This window comes from Hipposideros armiger, unplaced genomic scaffold (genome assembly GCF_001890085.2).
Source record: "Hipposideros armiger isolate ML-2016 unplaced genomic scaffold, ASM189008v1 scaffold_295, whole genome shotgun sequence".
NCBI classification, from domain to species: domain Eukaryota; kingdom Metazoa; phylum Chordata; class Mammalia; order Chiroptera; family Hipposideridae; genus Hipposideros; species Hipposideros armiger.
This window is the reverse complement of record NW_017731645.1, coordinates 1,335,718-1,353,664: the sequence shown is the minus strand read 5'-3', so window position 1 is coordinate 1,353,664 and position 17,947 is coordinate 1,335,718. Positions and strand designations below refer to the sequence as shown.

General features: G+C 56.4%; 1 protein-coding gene across 1 annotated transcript in view; it reads right to left on the bottom strand.

The window, feature by feature from the left end:
• Positions 1–7,132: 7,132 nt before the first annotated feature.
• The window catches only part of DNAJB6 (DnaJ heat shock protein family (Hsp40) member B6), a 45,234-nt gene continuing 34,419 nt past the window's right edge, over positions 7,133–17,947 (bottom strand). The window contains exons 9-10 of the mRNA XM_019659109.1: positions 13,663–13,884; positions 7,133–8,451 (exon numbers count right to left, since the gene is read on the bottom strand). Coding sequence (XP_019514654.1) covers positions 8,369–8,451; positions 13,663–13,884 — 305 coding nt within the window. The 3' untranslated portion in view covers positions 7,133–8,368. The remainder of the gene's footprint in view (positions 8,452–13,662; positions 13,885–17,947) is intronic.

The following is a 17,947-nucleotide window of genomic DNA, read 5'->3' as shown; positions in this document are numbered from 1 at the left end:
GCTGCAGTGACGGGCCCCCGGGCCCCATGACCCAGTCCTGGGCCTGGTCCGACTCGCCGGCCACCCCCTGCCGTGCTGTGCCACCAGCATGCTTATGGACAGGGATGGTTTGCCACCTACCTAGTCAGCATCCTGGTCATCGTCACAGGTATGTGTCAGAGGAACAAATGACACATCTCAAACAGAGACAAAGGATGGAACAGGACAGAAGCCCTCGGCGACGGCAGCTGCGGGAGGTCAGACACCAGCGGGGTTGGCCCTCGGCCACATGGAGAGGGGAGGCAGGCTCTGCACCACAGGTGGCCGAGCGACCTTCAGCCTGTTAACTACTGTCAGAGGATAACAGGTCACTGGTCCAGGACCAGCTCCGTGAGAATGACACCAAAATAACCCGGAAAGACAATTGAGGGCACCAATTTCTGACTGGGGTGTCACCTTAAAGACAGTGTCACGGGGGTGAGGGCAGAAATTCGTCCGGAGGCCGGATATCTGAGACCTCGGCATCCCAGGGCCGAGTCCCGTGGAGGCTTCCAGCTCCTGTGTGCGCCCGAGTGCTTGGCTTGTGGATACATCGCCCCAATTTCTGCCTTTGTCGTCACGCAGCCTCTTTACAAGGACACCGGTCCTTGGATTCGTGCCCCCCCCCCAGTCTGGTCTCTCCTTACTTGTGAAGACCCTCCTTCCACAGGCGCCCGGGGTTAGGACCCCACCCTGTCTTTCTGGGGGGACACGGTTCAAGACTGTCGGGGCACCCTCACCAACCTGACCCCAGGAAACACAGCAGGCACCTCCAGGGGGTCGGCAGCCAGCTGTGACCTGAGCCGCAGGAGGGACCAACCCCCAGGTCACTTCTAGTTCTAAAGACCCTGACTTATGTCCTCACAGCCCACTGTCAGCACTGGGAGGAAGCGGGCGTCGTCCCCGAAGGCGGTTCCACCTTCAAGAAGCCAGACAGTGTTGTCTGAGGAGGTTGGAGGACCCCCGAGGGCACGGTGGGGGGGGCCATCTTCCCGGACGACGGTTTTCTTTCAATACAAGAGCCTGTGAAGGTGAATAAGGTTCCGGGAGGCGGGCAGAGCAAGGCTGGCCAGTCAGGCAGGCGGCACCCGGGGCCCTGGGGCGGGGCTGGCGCTGGGCCCTGTCCTGGGAGGTCAGTGCCCCTGGGAGTGTGTGCGGGGCACGGAGCCACCCAGCCTCCAGGCTGCCAGCACACGTGCCTCCAGGTGGGGCCCCCCTGTCATCAGCCAGAACCCCCTCTTCCGGCACCTTCTATGGACGACGCCTCGGCACTGAGTAGGTTAAAGCTTTGCTGGTGACAAACCTTTTCGTGCACGCTCCCCACGTGCATTGGGCCGTTCACCGTCGCTCACTGCACAGACTAGCTGTCCCCGGATCACCGCCAGGCTCCGGACCAGCAGACGCGGCCTCCTGCCACCTGCCAGCCAGGCCTCGGCATGGGCACTGCCTCGTCCTCCCCGTCGGGCGGAGCTCCGCACGGAAGCTTCCGGCCCTCTCCCCACGGCGACCCCCACAGGATGATGACCTCATGTGACGACAACCTGTTGTCACAGTGCATTGCCAACAGCTATCACTTTACACTCATGACCTGTCCAGCGCAGGCTGACACCCAAGGCGTGTGACAACAGTGAAAACTGAGCTTTTTGTTCGGCCGCCGGCTTGGACCCGCCAGCCAGACCTGACCACACCATGTGCTGCACCCTGGGGCTCGGGTTTCCATGTGCCAGTCCGCATGCCGCCCCACCAGAGGCCCGCTCAGCCCTGATCACAAGGGCGCTTCCTGCTGCCCACACACCCACAACAGGCTCCTGACGAGGACACACGCTGGACCACAAGGCCTGACTGCCTAGTGAGAGCCATTTGCTGGACGTTTCAGAGGCAGCAGCGCTAGATACACCGCTAACCAAACTCATCCACACTGGAAACACATCTCCAACAAAAACGAGTGAAAAAAATTGCCAGTGCCCCCCCACGCGCACCACCCAGGCTCGCTTGTCACAGTTTGTTTCATGCGAGTGACATTAACACATTGAAGCAGAAACTGTTTCTGTGTCACCAGGATTCAATGCAGAAAGGAGACGAGATTCTCAGTTTGGGGAAATTTCTGAAATTGTTGGTAACTGTTTTCCTCATTAGTCACCGCAGATGGTATGTGACAAACGAGAAGCCAGCAGTGTCGCGGCCACGTCACCGGTATTGACTGCCCCAGGTCACCTCACACCACTTTGATCATTTATTTTAGAGACGATTCCTGTACTTTTTAACCTCAGCTTTCAATATTTTCCACAATATTTATCAGACTGAACTCTTTGTAAATGGCTTTTAAAACTCAAAGAACAGGTGGTGGGGGGATTATCACTTTGTGAGGAGTGAAAAAAAATTCAAAAGAACTGGCAGGTGATACCCACACAAGCACACACGTGAACACATGTATGTACACACATGTGCACACATGCACACACGCCTTTAACAATACCATATTTTAATTGACTGCTCCAGAAATCCTTGGTAATATTTCAGACATCAAATTCCATGATTTCTTGGGGGCAGCTACAATACATTGCTATGCACATCAAATTTTAAAATTTTAGTGGCTAATCTGTTGTCCCTAAAAGTGGTAATAAAAGTGTATATTTCCGAGCAATTAGCATGTCATTCAAGGGACCGTATTACGAACACTTGCCAAAGACTACAGTCATTTACCTTTTACAGTTTCATTTAATGATCTGACATTTGAGACATTCTCTAATCACTCCCAACTCATTCTAAACTGGCTGTGATAAATATAATGGGAACCAGGAGATTATAACGTCACCTCTAGAAAACCCACAGCACAGCCAAAGACGGGTCCACACACAGGAAGTTCACATCAGCCAAGTGACCAGCTGGGGGTCGGACCTGTTATTCTGATCTGACTAGACACTGCATGAAAGCTACGTGAACGACAGAGATTGTGCCTAAGATTAAACTCCCGAGGTCTGCAGGCGGAACCGGGCACCTGGCTCTAGCAAATCTGACTCATATTTATATTTTCCCAACATGCTTGGTATTTATAACTATTGGTCGATGAAGCTAAAAAGTAAAAGAAACTAGAGTTAAGAGCACATCAGGGTAGGAAGATGAATCTTTTATTTTCTAGTTCCTAAATCTAGATGACAGAGCACGCGGTGACCCGATGGCCTCTCTAATATCCAACCACTTGGGTTGTGAGCGTTGCGCGTGTCAGGGAGGTGTTCCCACTCCCAAATGGAGCGTACTTTTTACGACACAGAAGGGCACTTGAAACCACCGCTGCTGTCATATACGGCTCATTTCAGTTCTAAACAACCTCGGAGAAATTCCTAGTCCTGAAAGTCTGGATTAATGAGAGGCTGTCTGTTTCTACCACGGGCTTCAAAACCAACGCAAGGCAGGTTCTGTGGCACCACACGTGAGCTGCCTTCCCTGCGCTCCCGGCAGTGGGATGACCTGACTCGTGACCAGCCCTGTACAGCGGTCGGGGGACCTGACACTTCCCCCGAGCCCACTTACTGGGAGCTGTACAGGGCTCAGCGATTACGGGGTTATTTTAGCTAGAAGGTGCTAGAAATATTAACAATAGGTTTTATTTTTCTCTATTAGCCCACGAAACCACAAATTACCATTTGTCAGATGTGATTTGAGTACAAGATGTAGAAATGTTCTTGGTATGTGAGTGCAGAAAAAAGAATTCTGACTTTCCGGCAGAGCCTAATTTCATCACTGAAAATTGTGTTCTTGTGAATTCTTTCATGTGTTATTAATAAGGTTATGAGACTAGATGGCAAATGTTGAACAAAAAAACTCCACCCTCTCCAGTAACACGATTTCTTTTATTCTACCGAGGGGGCAATGGCACCGCTCTGGTCCCCTCCCCTCCAGCTCGTTTTAGCCTTGATTAGCTTGAGCACAATTCACGTGAGACTGGCTGACATGCTCCTTCCAGTGTGTGAGTGTGTGCCTGCCTCTGTCTGTGTGTGTGTGTGCGTGTGTGTGTGTGTGTGTGTGCGCGCGCGTGTGCCTGTGTGTGTGTGTGTGTGTGTGTGTGTGTGTGTGCGCGCGCGTGTGCCTGTGTGTGTGTGTGTGTGTGTGTGCGCGCGCGCGCGCCTGCCTTTCGTGCATGTGAGCCTGCGTGTGTCGGGTGTCCTGCCAGTCTCATTTTCTTTTGTGGAGGCGCCCTCCTGTGGCCACAGCAAAGACTGCATCATAAAACACCATCTTGCCCATGCTGACTCACCTGTGCTCATGTGTTGTTTTTCTACGTGAAGACACTTGAATAAAGAAAAATTCAAAAGAAAAAAAAAAGGAAAAATTCCCATTGAGCTACATGGGAATTTTCAGAAAATGTTTGATATGAGGTTTAAAGTTGGGATGAAGTATTAAGCCACAGAAACCACTTACTGGTCGGCTTTCCAAGAGCAGGGTCTGGGGCCAGGATGGTGTCGGAGTCCTGGGGCGGCCACAGCAAGTCACCACACGCTGGGGCTCGTGACACAGACTCGTCCTGCGCTGTCCAGGGCCCAGAGGGCTGAGATTCCGGGGGCGCAGGGCCGGCTCCCTCCAGAAGTGCCAGGGGAGGGTCCTTTCTGCCTCTTCCAGCTCCTGGGGCCCAGGCGTCCCTGGCTTGGGGCCATGTCACCCAGTCTCTCAGAGGTGCCTGCATCTCAAACCTCCCTCTTGGAAGGACGAACGCCTGTCGCTGGAGCTGGGCCACCCCAGCCCAGAATGGTCCCTCTGGAGACCCCCATCTGCAAAGGTCCTACTGCACACAGGTCACATTCACAGGTTAGGGCGTGGATGTACCTTCCAGGAGCCACTGCCCACCTGTACAGATGACATGGGGACACGGGGAGGGGTCAGGGTGGCAGATGGGGTAAGAGAACAACACAGAACATTCCGGACTCCGAGTTCCTGGGCTCACGAGGGTGCCGGGCAGCAGGGTGCCCTTGTGGCCTGACCTTTGCCCCAGGAGCTGCTACTCGTCCCTCAGAGTACTCAGTTTTGGGGTCCCCTTTGCTGCACATCCATCCTGCTCGCAGACGAGGGCAGGTGGAGAGCGACCCAGGGAGAGAGGCCAGGTGGACAGCAGGGCCGACGATGTCAGACCAGGCACAGCTCCTCAGCTGGGGCTGGACCCGTCCCCATCGACACGCAGCTGCAGCCGACCACGGCCAGCTGGGGACACAAGGGACGGGGCCCACCACTGGGTGTGGAGGCTGGCCCTGTGAGTTCGTCCGTCCTGAACATGATTGAAGACCAGGTCCCGTGTGTCACTCAAGAACAAAACGACAGCACCTTGTCTGTTCCCCATCCTCTGATTCCCCAGCGCTGTTCCCCTCCCCTAATTCCCCAATAAAATCTTTAAAAAACAAAAAGGGAATTGAAATGCCATTGTGAATAAGAGTTTTTAAACCTCTGGAAGGAAATTTAGAAATTAGGAAACAGAATATGGTTTAAGATAATATGAATAAAAGAGTAAGATTTTTAAAAATTAAACATAATTGACAAGCATGTATCAGGCAGATGAGGACACATTTAAAAAATCTAAAACCAGCAAATCAGATTTTAAAAACCAACAACCGGAACACTCAAAAGACAAGATGTGAAAATAATGTGAGCTGTAGACACTGTGGCTAAGGGCCTGTGGCCGCGCTGGTGTCCCAGGCCTGACCTCTGACCTCTGACCTCATAGAAGACAATGGACCAGTGTCCCCCGGGGCAGCATGTAGCCGCAGAAGAAAAACCAGAAGGAACGTTACCCTGTGACAATGGCACTTGGCCCGTGTGCAGACCAGTAGCCCTGACGGGCCTTTCTCCAGAAAGGGCCCAGCGCGTACCGCCCCTAGGGACAGGCAGCGTTTCGGAGGTGGGGACAGTGGACCTGAGGGTCCCACCCCTTCCGAGGGCCCTGGCCTCTCCCGTCTGGGCCCCCATCATGCGGAAGGGAGGCCTCCCAGAACCAGGGCTTCTACAAGCCCAGCCGACCCATCCAGACCCAGACAGCCGACCGCCACACCATCCGTCAAATCCACTGTCTCAGAAGCAGGGAGATTCACTGTCCTGTGCCATCTGGGGCCACCTCGTGTCACTGCGTAATGGCTAGTCCGTCGGCGAAACAATCATTTTTATGCCATAAAAACTGAATTGTTTGTTCACTGAGAATGAAGCTGTTGATCAAGCGAAAACCTATGAAACCCCAGGGACAAAGTCAAAGAATTAAGGCTGATGACAGCCGTGGTAGCAGCATGCACAGCCCAGTGTGGGGGGTGGTCACCGCTGCTCGGCTCGCCGGGGCCCCCACCTAGCATCAGGAGAGCACGGGGGGTGGGGCCTCAGCACAGACGGCTCTGTGCCTGCTGTCCACTGTTAAGGGACGGTGACCTCGCCAGTGGACCTGCCCACCCCTCTGGCCCCCCCCCAACCCCTCACAGTAGATCCCCCAAGCCAACTCGCTCCTCACACACAGCAAGGGCACCCTCAGTGCCCACCTAAGCCAGGCCCTGTGGCCCGAGGGTTGGGTGGCAGAGGCAGGTATGGTTCTGCCCCCGCTTGGTGGCCTGTGAGGTGGGATCTACCTCATGGCTCTGGCCTCCGGGGGCCTCCCCTGCTCACTGAGGAGCTGGCCCCTTTGGGTCACATGAAAATGTGGAGCCTGGCAGCTCGATGAAAGTTGCTCATGCGTGGAAGACACTTGGGCCCTGACACCATCCCACAGACACCGTTCCTGTGTGACCCGCCTCCAATGAAACGTCTTTTCGCCCTGGAACCGCCTCCCTCCCCAGGTCCCCAGGAGACAAGTTCTGGTGTGGGGGCATCGGAGACGCAACCCACGGGAGGGGCCCCGTCACAGGCCCGTCCCCACAGCCGCACTGTGACTTCGGGCTGCGCCCGGAAGCTGGGCTGGTCCCGTCACAGTCACCAAGCACAGCCAGGCGCGTGGGCAGGCCTGTTCCTGTCCCATCTCTGCAGTGCTGGGTTTACACACGGACACTCAGTGCGAATGTTTTCTCTAATTGAAACACTGGAGAACTGCTTTGACCTTTAATCACTAACAACAGTGCAGCTCAGAGATGTATAAATGATGGCAAGGGAGCAGGACATTTGACGCTTACATTTTATTCACGTGGGTGGCACTGAAAACACGCTATGCTTTCATGGTTACATTTTCCGCAGCAAGCATCACACACCCGTGCGCAATTCACACCACAGTCGGCACCGCTCCCAGCAAAACCAAACGTCCCTGTAACAGTCACCAGGAAGTCACACGACACTCGCATTTCTGGCCCCCAGGCCATGGCATGGCCACAGGACTCGACCGAAACACCCCCAGGTTTCAACACTGCGACATTACAGTTGCTGGCATTGTTTAATGACGTCAGGCTTTTCACGACGCCCGAGTTTCCAAGAGGGCCAAGGAAGAGAAGATATGGAGGACAGGCTCTGTGTTAGAGGAGAAGGCAGCGGCGGGCAGCGGCGGGCAGCGGTGCTCAGAGCGCAGAGGGTTAAGAGCAGATCATGCAAAGAAAGAATTACGGGGGGCTGGGAGAAACTTGCTACAATAAGGTGGATTTTTAAAGGACCGATGTTTACAAACTGAAATACTGAGTTCAGCATACTCACTGGGTGGGTGTGGGTGTGGGTGTGGGTGTTTTGTAGAATTCTGTGAACGTCCTAAAAAGAACTACGGGTCCAAGAAAAAAATGGGGTTTAGCAAAAATTAAACATTCGAAGTCAAATTTGGACCGCTTGGAGGGGATCAAATTTAAAGCAATAAACACAGGGAATGACATGTGAAGTGACTTGCCAAGGCCACCGTGTAGGGCCAGGCCGCTCTTCAGGTCTGGCTCCAGAAACTGAAGGGGAAGTGCGTGGTGGCCACAGCTTGGGTGTGATGACGTCACCTGCATGTCACCCTACACTTACCTAGCTCTAGCTTCCAGGGCAGCACTGCGTGACGAAGGACAGTCACTTCATGAGCACAGATGGCGGCCTGCGGGCACCTCACAATCGCACCTCTACAGCTAGACACCCCAGCAGTTTGCACAGCGGTTGGCCCGGCGAGAAAGTGGGTTAGACCCTCGTCCACTCCGAGCACACGCTGATGCTGGGGAGAGGCAGGGACGGTCCAGGGGACACCCCGCCCTCGCCACCTGGCCATCGCGCCCGCCCGTCTCCCAGGCTCCCACCGGCCCTGTCTGACTGACCCGTGATCAGCGTCCCCAGTGTGTGAGGAGTGGTGGTCTTGGGGCAGTGGGGAAGCAGATGCCGCTACCTAACGCGTGCACACACACAGCCAGCCGGGGCGCGGGCGCTCGGCGGGCCGCACGTCCGTCTAGCGGTGCCCTTTGGTCGGCTTCTTCTTCTTGGACTCGTCCCTCTGCTTCTGCTTCTTCCTCTTGCCACCTTCTTTGAACCCTAAGGAAACACGGCTTGTGAAACACTGAGAACAGCGGCTGTTTCCCGCTAAGACGCAACCGTGTCCTAACTGCCCCCATGTTAAGAAAAACATCAGACCTAAGAGTCACCTATGCTCGCTTCTCTCTGGTCCACACCTGAAGCTCAGCAGACACGAGCTGACTTTTTAAATCATGCGATGACAACCTAAGTTACGTTATTCAAAGGGGCCCTTCCCCCGTGGTCACCGATAACCCCTCCTCTGCCCCCTGGGTCCCACCTGGAAGTCCCCGCACTGAGGGTGGAACTTTGCTCCCCGGTCACTGCTTCAAGTCAACAACTGCCCAACGGACACTAAAGGGACAGACCGGCGAACGCCCTGCTCACCCTCTGGAGACTTTGCCCAAAGAGCCAGACATAAAAAGCCTGGCGGCAGAGCTGAGAGGTCGCTGTGAGCCACACTGGGTGGGTGTCCGCAGGAGGGCGGAGGGGGGGGGGCCGCCTGGGTGCAGGAACGCCAGGTGTTGGGTTTGGGAGGCAAACATGGATTTAAATGGCCCAACTACAAAGCACGGGGATCAGAACCAGGCCAGGGTGCTGGGGCTGTGACTTTGTGCCCATGAGCTCCAGGCGCGCTGACAGGGTCATTGCAAAGCGTTTTCAAGATTTTAAATCACAAGGAGGCCTTGGACAGTCTGTTAACAGACGCTGCCAATGGGCATGACGCTCACCGCCCACCCTAGGGACTCACCTCCTGGAGTCGCCATTGCAGGTGGACCGGGGTCCCTGGCCACAACCAGACGGGTGTCCCACACCTGGCTACTGACCACCGTCCACCTGTGACTGGGTGGGAGCCAAGTGGGGTCACCTCCCTGCGGACACCCCAAATACACGCAGCTGCGGGAGCCCCTCGATCCTCGACACCACATGCACTAGCCCTTCACGAACAACTCAGGTAACTCGCCACAGGGACTCGGAAGTGGCCGCCTTCCAGGCTACAGCCACACAGGAGGCACCACACCCTCCTGACCCGCACCACCCAGGCCACGTGTTCCGGAAGGTTCCTCACGCTGTGAGTGGAAGGAGGCAAAGGCTGTGCTCCGCGGAGGCCTCAGCACCGAGGGCGCGGACACAACAGGGAGAGAACGCTCTCCAAAGCACCAGACACGGCACGGGGACGTGTCACATGCCCCACACCGGATGCGACTACAGGCAGCGGGTACGAGTGGAGGTGATGTCAGAGGCCGCTTTCGGGCCTCATGGGTCTTCGGTGGGGGGAAATCTGCAGTCGTGCTGGGGTGCTGTGAAGGGCTCCCCAGGGGGATGCGGACGCCCCCACGAACGCAGGTGAAGGGGGACCAACTCCTCGCTTGCGTTCTTATTCAAGTGCCATTTCTGCTCCAGGCATTTTTAATTTTAAGAGGACCACAAAAGAATGACCTCCGACAAACTAAAGGAATTGAATGGTAAGACACAGGGCGTGCGGCTGGTGCGTGTGGCCTGCCCCGGCTGCACACTGTCCCCACGTGAGGGGCACTGGTGCCCCAGCTACAGACCAGCAGCCTGAGCAGCACAGACGCTGCCACCCAGGGAGGCCCCGGCAGGCACCAGGCCAGAGCCAGTTGTCAGCCTGGGAGTTCCTCCTCAAAACCATGAAGGAAATGATGGCTCACGAAACCTGTCCCCGTCCGACTCTCGCATCCCAGATCGAGGGGAAGGGTGAGTAGGGGTGTGTGGACAGGACCGGACCACTGGGCTCTGCAGTGACCAACGGGACGCGCTGCAGGTTTGAGGCTGTGCAGCCCCTCGTGTCACACAACCTCCAGGAGACACGGGACAAACCTCACTCTGCCACTGGGGGGCGCTGCACCCCATAACCTTCAGCCAAACGAGCGCCACCAAGGCCCAGCCAGACCCCAACAAAGGGATGACGTGCTGGTGAGAAGCCCTTCCTCCCTGGTGTTAAGGACTCTGAAGTTGTGACACGGTCACACCCCTGCGGCTGTGGTCTGCCAGGCAGGGGAGCAGGGTCCACTGTGAAACAAAATTACTTTCATATTTCCTTAAAATGTTCAATGTTTAAGTAAAAAAAAAAACAAAAAAAAACCCCAAAACAAGACACAGGATGCCCTGCTGTCGTCCCCTGCACCCCTGCAGGGTCGGGGCAGCGTCAGCCCCGAGGCCCCTCCAGGCCGATCTCCAGTCTCCTCAGGGCACTCACACCGGTGACGGCGTTCTTTGAAGGTCCCTCACAGAAAACTACTGTTTACAGAACCGCTGGAAGTTCTTAGCAGAGAAACACGAGTAGGCAAGTAAGTTAGTTTCATTAAAAAGCTCCAAAGTTCAAAAGCGAACAGCAGAGTTAACACCAGCATTAGCTCCGTGAGTGCCAGGCTGGGCTTTGTCGAAGCGAAGCGTTCCGCAGCGTTCCAGGGCAAGCCGCTTTCTCCAAAGCAAGAAATAAAACTAAACAAAAGTTGGAGGGTCACGTTTATTCTTTCATTCGCGAGATTTTTTCGCAAGGAATAAGTGACTTTCCCTTCTAACCGTCACGTGTTCTCATGGACCTACAGTAGGTGTGTAATTTGTAAGTGAAAAACACCGATGCTTTTCCAACTTGACGAGGTGCTGGTCCCCAGTGGCCTGCGATGACACGGGTCAGGGCCGCCGACCTCTGACATGCAGCAGGGCATTTCACCGGAGGTTAGAATTTAATGGAACAGCCCGTTAACAGAGCCAAACGCCAGCAAATCACATCACGTTACACCTTCACCTGCCACCGGCACCGGACAAGAGCAGCCTAGACAACAAGCCATGGGCGGAAACATCCAGCTCGACCCCACTGAGCCACAGGCCTTCCTGGGGTCCTCACTGCGTCTCGAGGCTGAACTGTATCAGCTGTAAATATGGGAGCTCCTCGCACCAGCAAGTCAGCTTTTTGGGGGCACTCAGGAAAGCCCGTTTTAAGCCTAAAATAACCACTTGCCAGACACTGCAGGCTGCCTGCACACGCCACTGTTAGCCAGAGCGCAGGGGGGCACCTCCGTCCAGTGGTGGGTCAAGTGGGGAAGCACAAAGTAGGGGTACTAGACACTTCCTGGGTAACTGGGCTCCTTATGTGTGCCCTTTTTTTAAGACTTGGAAATATGGCAGAATGATGGCTGTGTGACCACACCAGAGCACATCTACAAGCAGGACTCCGGTGTCTGCGGAGCCCACCCCACGCCCAGAGTCCGCAGAGTTGGGTGGAATTGCAACCAGCTTCTTGTTCCGGGAGGAAGTCACTCTGCTGGGAGGGCAGCAAGCAGCTCAGACCACTCTGCACGCAGTGTCACCCCAGTTCGTCCGCTGTCTTCGTTTCCTGAAGCTCCCTTCAGGGCAGCTCATTATCTCTAAGGAGTTAGACCCTAGTCTGTCGCACGAGCTCACTATAGATTTATATGAAAATCTTGTCTTCAATTCTTTGGTGATTTCACTCTGACACTCTTTCTAAGGTCTCATAGCTTGATTTGAAAATAAAAAGCAAACGACAGAAAAAGAGGTTGACCCCGGCGGCGCTCCTGGTGGTGTCGGAAACCCTCCCCGGACGGTGCTAGGCCCCACGGCCATGGGGAAGGACCCGGAAAATGGAAGCTTGTCACTCGCCTCTCCAGTGCAAGGATTCGTGCCGGGTTCATAAGGCAACCAGGTCTCCCCGCTTGAAAACAGTAGCTGGTTGGGACCCAACGGTAAGAGCTGACAAAAACACAAGAATTTCGGAGAACTACTTTGTTTTTTTCCCACCAATTCCTGTTTAACAAGATTCTCCAGCAGGGGCCAAGCATCTTCCTCTCAACGGGCATGCTCTCTTCGGGACGCCAGAGCGACAGGCGCCATCCGCTGGGAGCAGGGCCTCGCGTTGCCGTCCGGACTGGGCCTTTGGGCCAGGTTGTGGGCGATGGGTCCACGTCCTGTTCGGCACCTTCCTCCTGGGAACCAGAGCGTCCCCACCGAGGCTTACACTGTCCTTCCAACCAAATGGATGTAGCCCTTTAAATCCCGGTCTGACGGTACTTGGTCAGAGAAACTGGACCTACAACCCTGCCCCTTGCCAAGACCCCTGCATGGCAGTGTCCCTCGCCCAGCCTACCCTAGGACCACTCGGTTCCAGGTGACAAATCAATCCTGGGCGAATGTCCACATGCCCATTTGAGGCACAGGACAAGCTTTTCCAACTGCCTCCATTTTTCATTGAGTTACACAGGAAAAGGCTGGTGCCTCCAAACGGCTCCTCTGCTTTGCTGGCGGGGCCGCAGTCCCAGGGGTGGGGTTGTGCCACGGTCCGAAGCCCCAGGACCCCCACCTTCAGGATGACACATTTCCTTCTGCCCTAACAGACGCCTCTGCTTGAGCTGAGAAGGACCAGAGGGACCTTAAGGGACTGATTTCCGACAGAAAGTTTGGGAGAGGAACTCACTGCTCAGACAGTGCTGTTTGCCCCTGGCCCACAGAACTAAGCTCACGACGTCACCCCGACAGAGAGGACCAGGGGCCCATGCTTCCCTCCAGCACATAACCTGCTTGGGGACTCCCAGAGGTGAGGACCGAGATGGGCACAAAGGACTCAAGTGATGTGATCCAGGTTCAATTTACTCTGGGCTTTAGGACTCGGTCAGGGTCAAACCCACAAGCACAGCCACACGCTCAGAGATCATCCAGAACTTTCTGCGGGAACTCACAGGGGCCCCTGCGGGAAATTACAAGGAGCCGGCTGAGGGCAGAGTCAGGTGGCAGGGTACTGGGCACCCATCAAACACGCCAGCACCCTGGGCGGCTGCTGCGTTTTGTTTTGCACCAAACTCAATGAAGGCACAAAGGGTGAAGAAAACGCAAAGCTTGTCAGCGGGGAGACTGCCACGTGCCCCCCAGTGCAGCGAGTGGCCACCAGACCGCAAGCACTAAGGTGGAAATTACAAAAAGGGGTATTTAAGGTAAAAGCAGCACCTGTCACCCTGTGCTCAAGACAACACACTTCATACTGTCACGAAGGCTGGCACCCCGTTTTAATTGGGGGGGGGTTCGTGGACGCAAGCCGAGGTGCCTGGCCCTCCTGTGCTGAGCTCCTCACCTGCCCTGCCCCCACCCATCAGGTCAGGACACAACAGCACAGGGGCACTTTCTGTCCTCTCTGGCCTTGGGAGGTGAGGGAGGCATCCCCGAGGGGGCGCCCCGCCTCCGTTTCCCTCTGCACACCTGCTGAGAACACGGACGGGTCCCAAAGGCCGGTGGCCCGGTGTCTCCCTTGCTCGTCTTCGTCCTCACCCACATAGGGAGGGGACGCGTGTCTGGGTAGAGAGGTGGGCTTCTGGGACCTGAGCGGGCGGGCGCTGGCGCTGGCGCTGGCGGCCTGCGAGGGCAGCGCGTGTTGGCCTCTCTGCCTGCACTCTTCCAGGAAGGCGTCCTCGTTGGCTACACCTGCAAGCACAGGATGGGGAAAACGTGAGCGGGGTGCTGCAGAGGGGCACGCGGGCGTCACCCAGCCACCCTCCCCAGGGCCGCCACTGCGGTCCTGGCACGGGAGAAGGCAGGCCTTATCTCCTGTCACCATGTGCACTGCTGGGGCACCGACCATTTTCTGAGAGGAGTGGGGAGCACGGCTCCAGGAAAGCGCAGCTGCGGCCGCGCTCCCCACCCCCTAAGGCACGTTAGAGGCTCCTGAGAGCACCGCATCCTGTTGAAATCTGCGGGTGGCTGGATTTCCCGTGACAAAGCCGCCATCAGAGCCAACCTGGTGGGGTAGCTCGGGAACACCCAGCCTCCTGGTTGTGCGTTCAGCGTCACCGTCAGGCAGCTGTGACTCTAGAATCCGCACAGGACACTGCCCGTCCACCCAACAAACCCAGCGCGATGACAGAGCTGCTGGCCATGAGGCCTTTCCCCGCCGCTCGTGCGTGAGCTGAGCTGTGAGCGCTACGCCGAGAGCCCACGGGCACTGGCCGTCTGCCCATCAGACACACACCCAGGACGGGACGTCCCTCGTCCGTCATGTTTCTATTGGTCTTTTAAAAAAAGAGAAGCTCTGCACACCAGGTGGGTGCGAAGCATGGAACAAATGGCCATGTTCAGATTTCAGATTCCTCCTCGGAAGTTTCTGAGGACGCCACACATATGCGAGAAGTCCAGTAACAAAACCTAAGACTGTCCACCTGATGGCGACAGTGAAACCAGACCCGGGGGGCGTTCCCTGCGCCTCAGAAAATTCTGCTCCTTGGGGCAAGGTGGGAATATGAGCCCATGTCATCAAACACCGTCACACCCAGTGCTTCAGGCTCTGAGCCCAGCAGCCTTTGAGGGCCACCGTCCCTGTCAAGCGTCAATCAAGGGAGGACGCCCCCACGCTCGTCCCAGGCATAGCACCAAGTGTGTCCCACGTATCGCTCAGCTGCCATCCCCTCTCCCCAACCAACAGGACGCCTTCGGGTCCGCCCGGAATGAAGGACGTGAGGAACCGGCATCTAAGGGGCTTTTATAATTGAGGGACACCGCTTGTCAGCAGCCGAGTGCCAGGCAGTGCCGGGAAGCACGGGATGGCACTTTCCGTGGGAGCCTGGCTGAAACAGATCTGCAGCGTCAGTGAAGGACACCTCGGCGCGACAGCGGCCCGGGCTGCCCTGAGGACCATGAGTGCACGGGGCTGAGAAGGGTGTCGTTGTTGGGGGAAGGAGGGTCTCACCCCCCTCACTAGGCACAGAAGTTTGTTCTTGAGAAACGACAATTTTGGGGAGCCCACATTCTGGGGCTTGCTAAAATTTTAAGGGTTTTCCAAATTAAATCTCAAGCTGAGTTTTATAAACCCTGGGTCCCCCACAGCGCTGGGCACAGCAGGTGCTCAACAAATGTGCTGTGGTTTCTGGACTCGGACTCCCCGCTGTGCCACACTGCCCCGCCCCCGCCCAGTCGCCATGCAGAAAGGGAACCAACATTAGTGATTTGGGGAGCCGTTTCACCAAGCAGATTTGGATGCAAGAAGGGAGTGCCTGGTGCTCCCGTGCACGTGACCTGGCAGGTGTCACGTCAAGGTCACAATGTCACACCCCCACTGCCACACCCTCCTGAGGACCCCTGACCACACCAGGTTTCTCAGAATCACATCTAAGTACTGAGCTGAGCAGACGCCGAGCCCCAAGACACAGCGGTCATCATGGTCTCAGGCCAGCCCTTCCTCGAGGGCCCTGGGCGCCGCAGCCAACCTCACGCCTCAAACACACCATGGCTACTGCATGAAGACAAACCAATGCCCCGACTGGGCACAGCCTGTGCGCAGGGCGTGTCCAACACCGCGTCTGCGGGGGCTTGTGGCACAGAGCCACTGCCAGCAGGCCGGCCACCTCGAGGGACTGCGGAGTCTGACACCCAGCACTGAGCTTTCCAGCAAATGAAACCAAGTGCGTGTCCCAGGTAGCTGGAGCAGCGCTAAGCAGTCAGTTATACGGAGACTTTGCTTCAAACTCCATGTCTGACGTGAAAGGGGAGGTGGGCAGAGACCAGGCGACACCTCGGGGGGTTGGCAGACAGCGGGTCCCATGGACGGCACTGACGTTGCAGCTACAGGACGGCCTGAGCTGAAAACTAAATGGCAGCATCTGTGTTTCTGGGTGCCCTGGGCTGGGCAGAGGAGCTGTCGTCGCCTGTCCTACGTACCTGGGGTGAGCTTGGACCTGGTGGCCCTTCAGTCACAGGCCAGAGGAAAGTGGTGGCACTCCACTCACCCCCACGTCACCCACAGTCCTGCACGTGCAGCGCAGCTGGTGACAGCCACCTCCCGCTTCAGGCTCTGCCACTTCCCGGGGCCACATAAGGGGCCGTCTGGGTGAGAAACACCAGGCCTGGGACGGGCTGTGGGCGTCAGGCTTCCTTTTGCTAAGGCCCCACCTCCCCCGGGCCTGGGAGGTGCAGACACACTGGGTTTCAGAGCCACTCGGTACCTTTTGTTTGCCGCCTGTTCAGAAAACAGTCACTGAAATGTTAAGCTTCACGTTCTGAGAACACCCCCAATATACAAATACACAAAGCAGACACACTCCCCGAAGGCCCTGGGAAGCCACGGCGTGCTCCGTCCCCCTGGACCCTGAGATGCACTCCACGTTCACGGCAATCAAATCACTGACAGGTCACTCATTCCAGACTGACAGTCGGTCACCCAGGAACCGCAAGCGCACTCTCCTGGGACAAGGCTGAGACCACCCCTCGGCACCACTCCTGGGTAAAAGCCAGCCCCGGTCCAGCCCCAGGCCTCAGCTCCATGACACCCTCCTAACCTCCAGCCCTACTGTGCGCTCGGTGTCAGGACTGTCCAGGGGTCACAGCTAGACTCTCAGGTCTGGTCTTCATGGGGAGCCCTTTCAGAAATGGGTAAGATAGGCCGGCCGAGTGGCGCGTTAGTTAGGAGTTGGCTTGGGACACCAGCTCTGATCCCACATGAGGGCCAATGACACTGCGCCCTCTACAGCTAAGATGGTGAACAACAGCTTGACCTGGAGCTGAGATGCCGGGAGTCGCTGGCGACTGCGTAGGCTGCAGTGGGGCTGACCTGCAGCTGGCGTGCGCTTTCATGAGCTGTCGTGAGCGGCTGTCCAGGGGCCGGCGAGCAACTGCCTCACCCAGGAAGAGTGCAATGATCACAATACCAACGTGGGCCAGTGAAGCGATGTCCTCCACAACTAGACTAAAGAACAAAAGGACAGCAACTTGTCTTTTCTCCTTCCCCGATTCCCCAACGCTGTTCCCTCCCCCAATTCCCCAATAAAATCTTTATTTTTTTTTCTTTTTCTTTTTTTTTTTTTAGCTGAGCCATCCTGCTAGCTGTTGGCAGCTTAGCGGCTGCTCAGCTCGGGCTGGCCTCGAACCGCTGTTGCTCAGAGCTCAAACTCTTGAGCGAGCTCTTAAGCAACTGAGCCACTCGGCCGGCCCTAAAATCTTTAAAAAAAAAAAAAAATGGGTAAGACACACCGCTGAGCGCCCGCCATCCCACGTGTCAGTCTGTCTTACCCACGTGGCCAGCCCTTGAGAACAGAGGACACTGCCCTCAGCTCTCGAGGCTCCAGCAGGCCACGGTGGGAGCTTCACAAGCGGGACAGTCAGCTCACTGAGCCCACCAGGTTCCCCATGAAGCGTTACAGTGTCTCCAGCACCAAGAAGTGATTTGGGGAAAGGAAGCCACCGTGGGAGTGAGAAGCAAAGGTGAAACCACTTCCCTCCTCACCCAAAAAGGCTCGCCGGGCTCCTTCCGGAAAGAGCCACCCACGTGCACCCAAACACGTGCACATCCTGACGAGGCGGTGACAGGGTAACAGAAAGGGGGCCGTCATCCTCCAGCAACACGTAGCTGTAGATGACACGCACACGTGAGTTTGTCTGAGAAAAAGGGTCTCCTAAGGACGAATCTGACGACCGACTTCATCACTTAACAGCACATGACCACGGGCTGTGGCCAGACCGCACTGGGCAGTGTCCGCCTGGGGCTGGTTCTCGGCAGGGC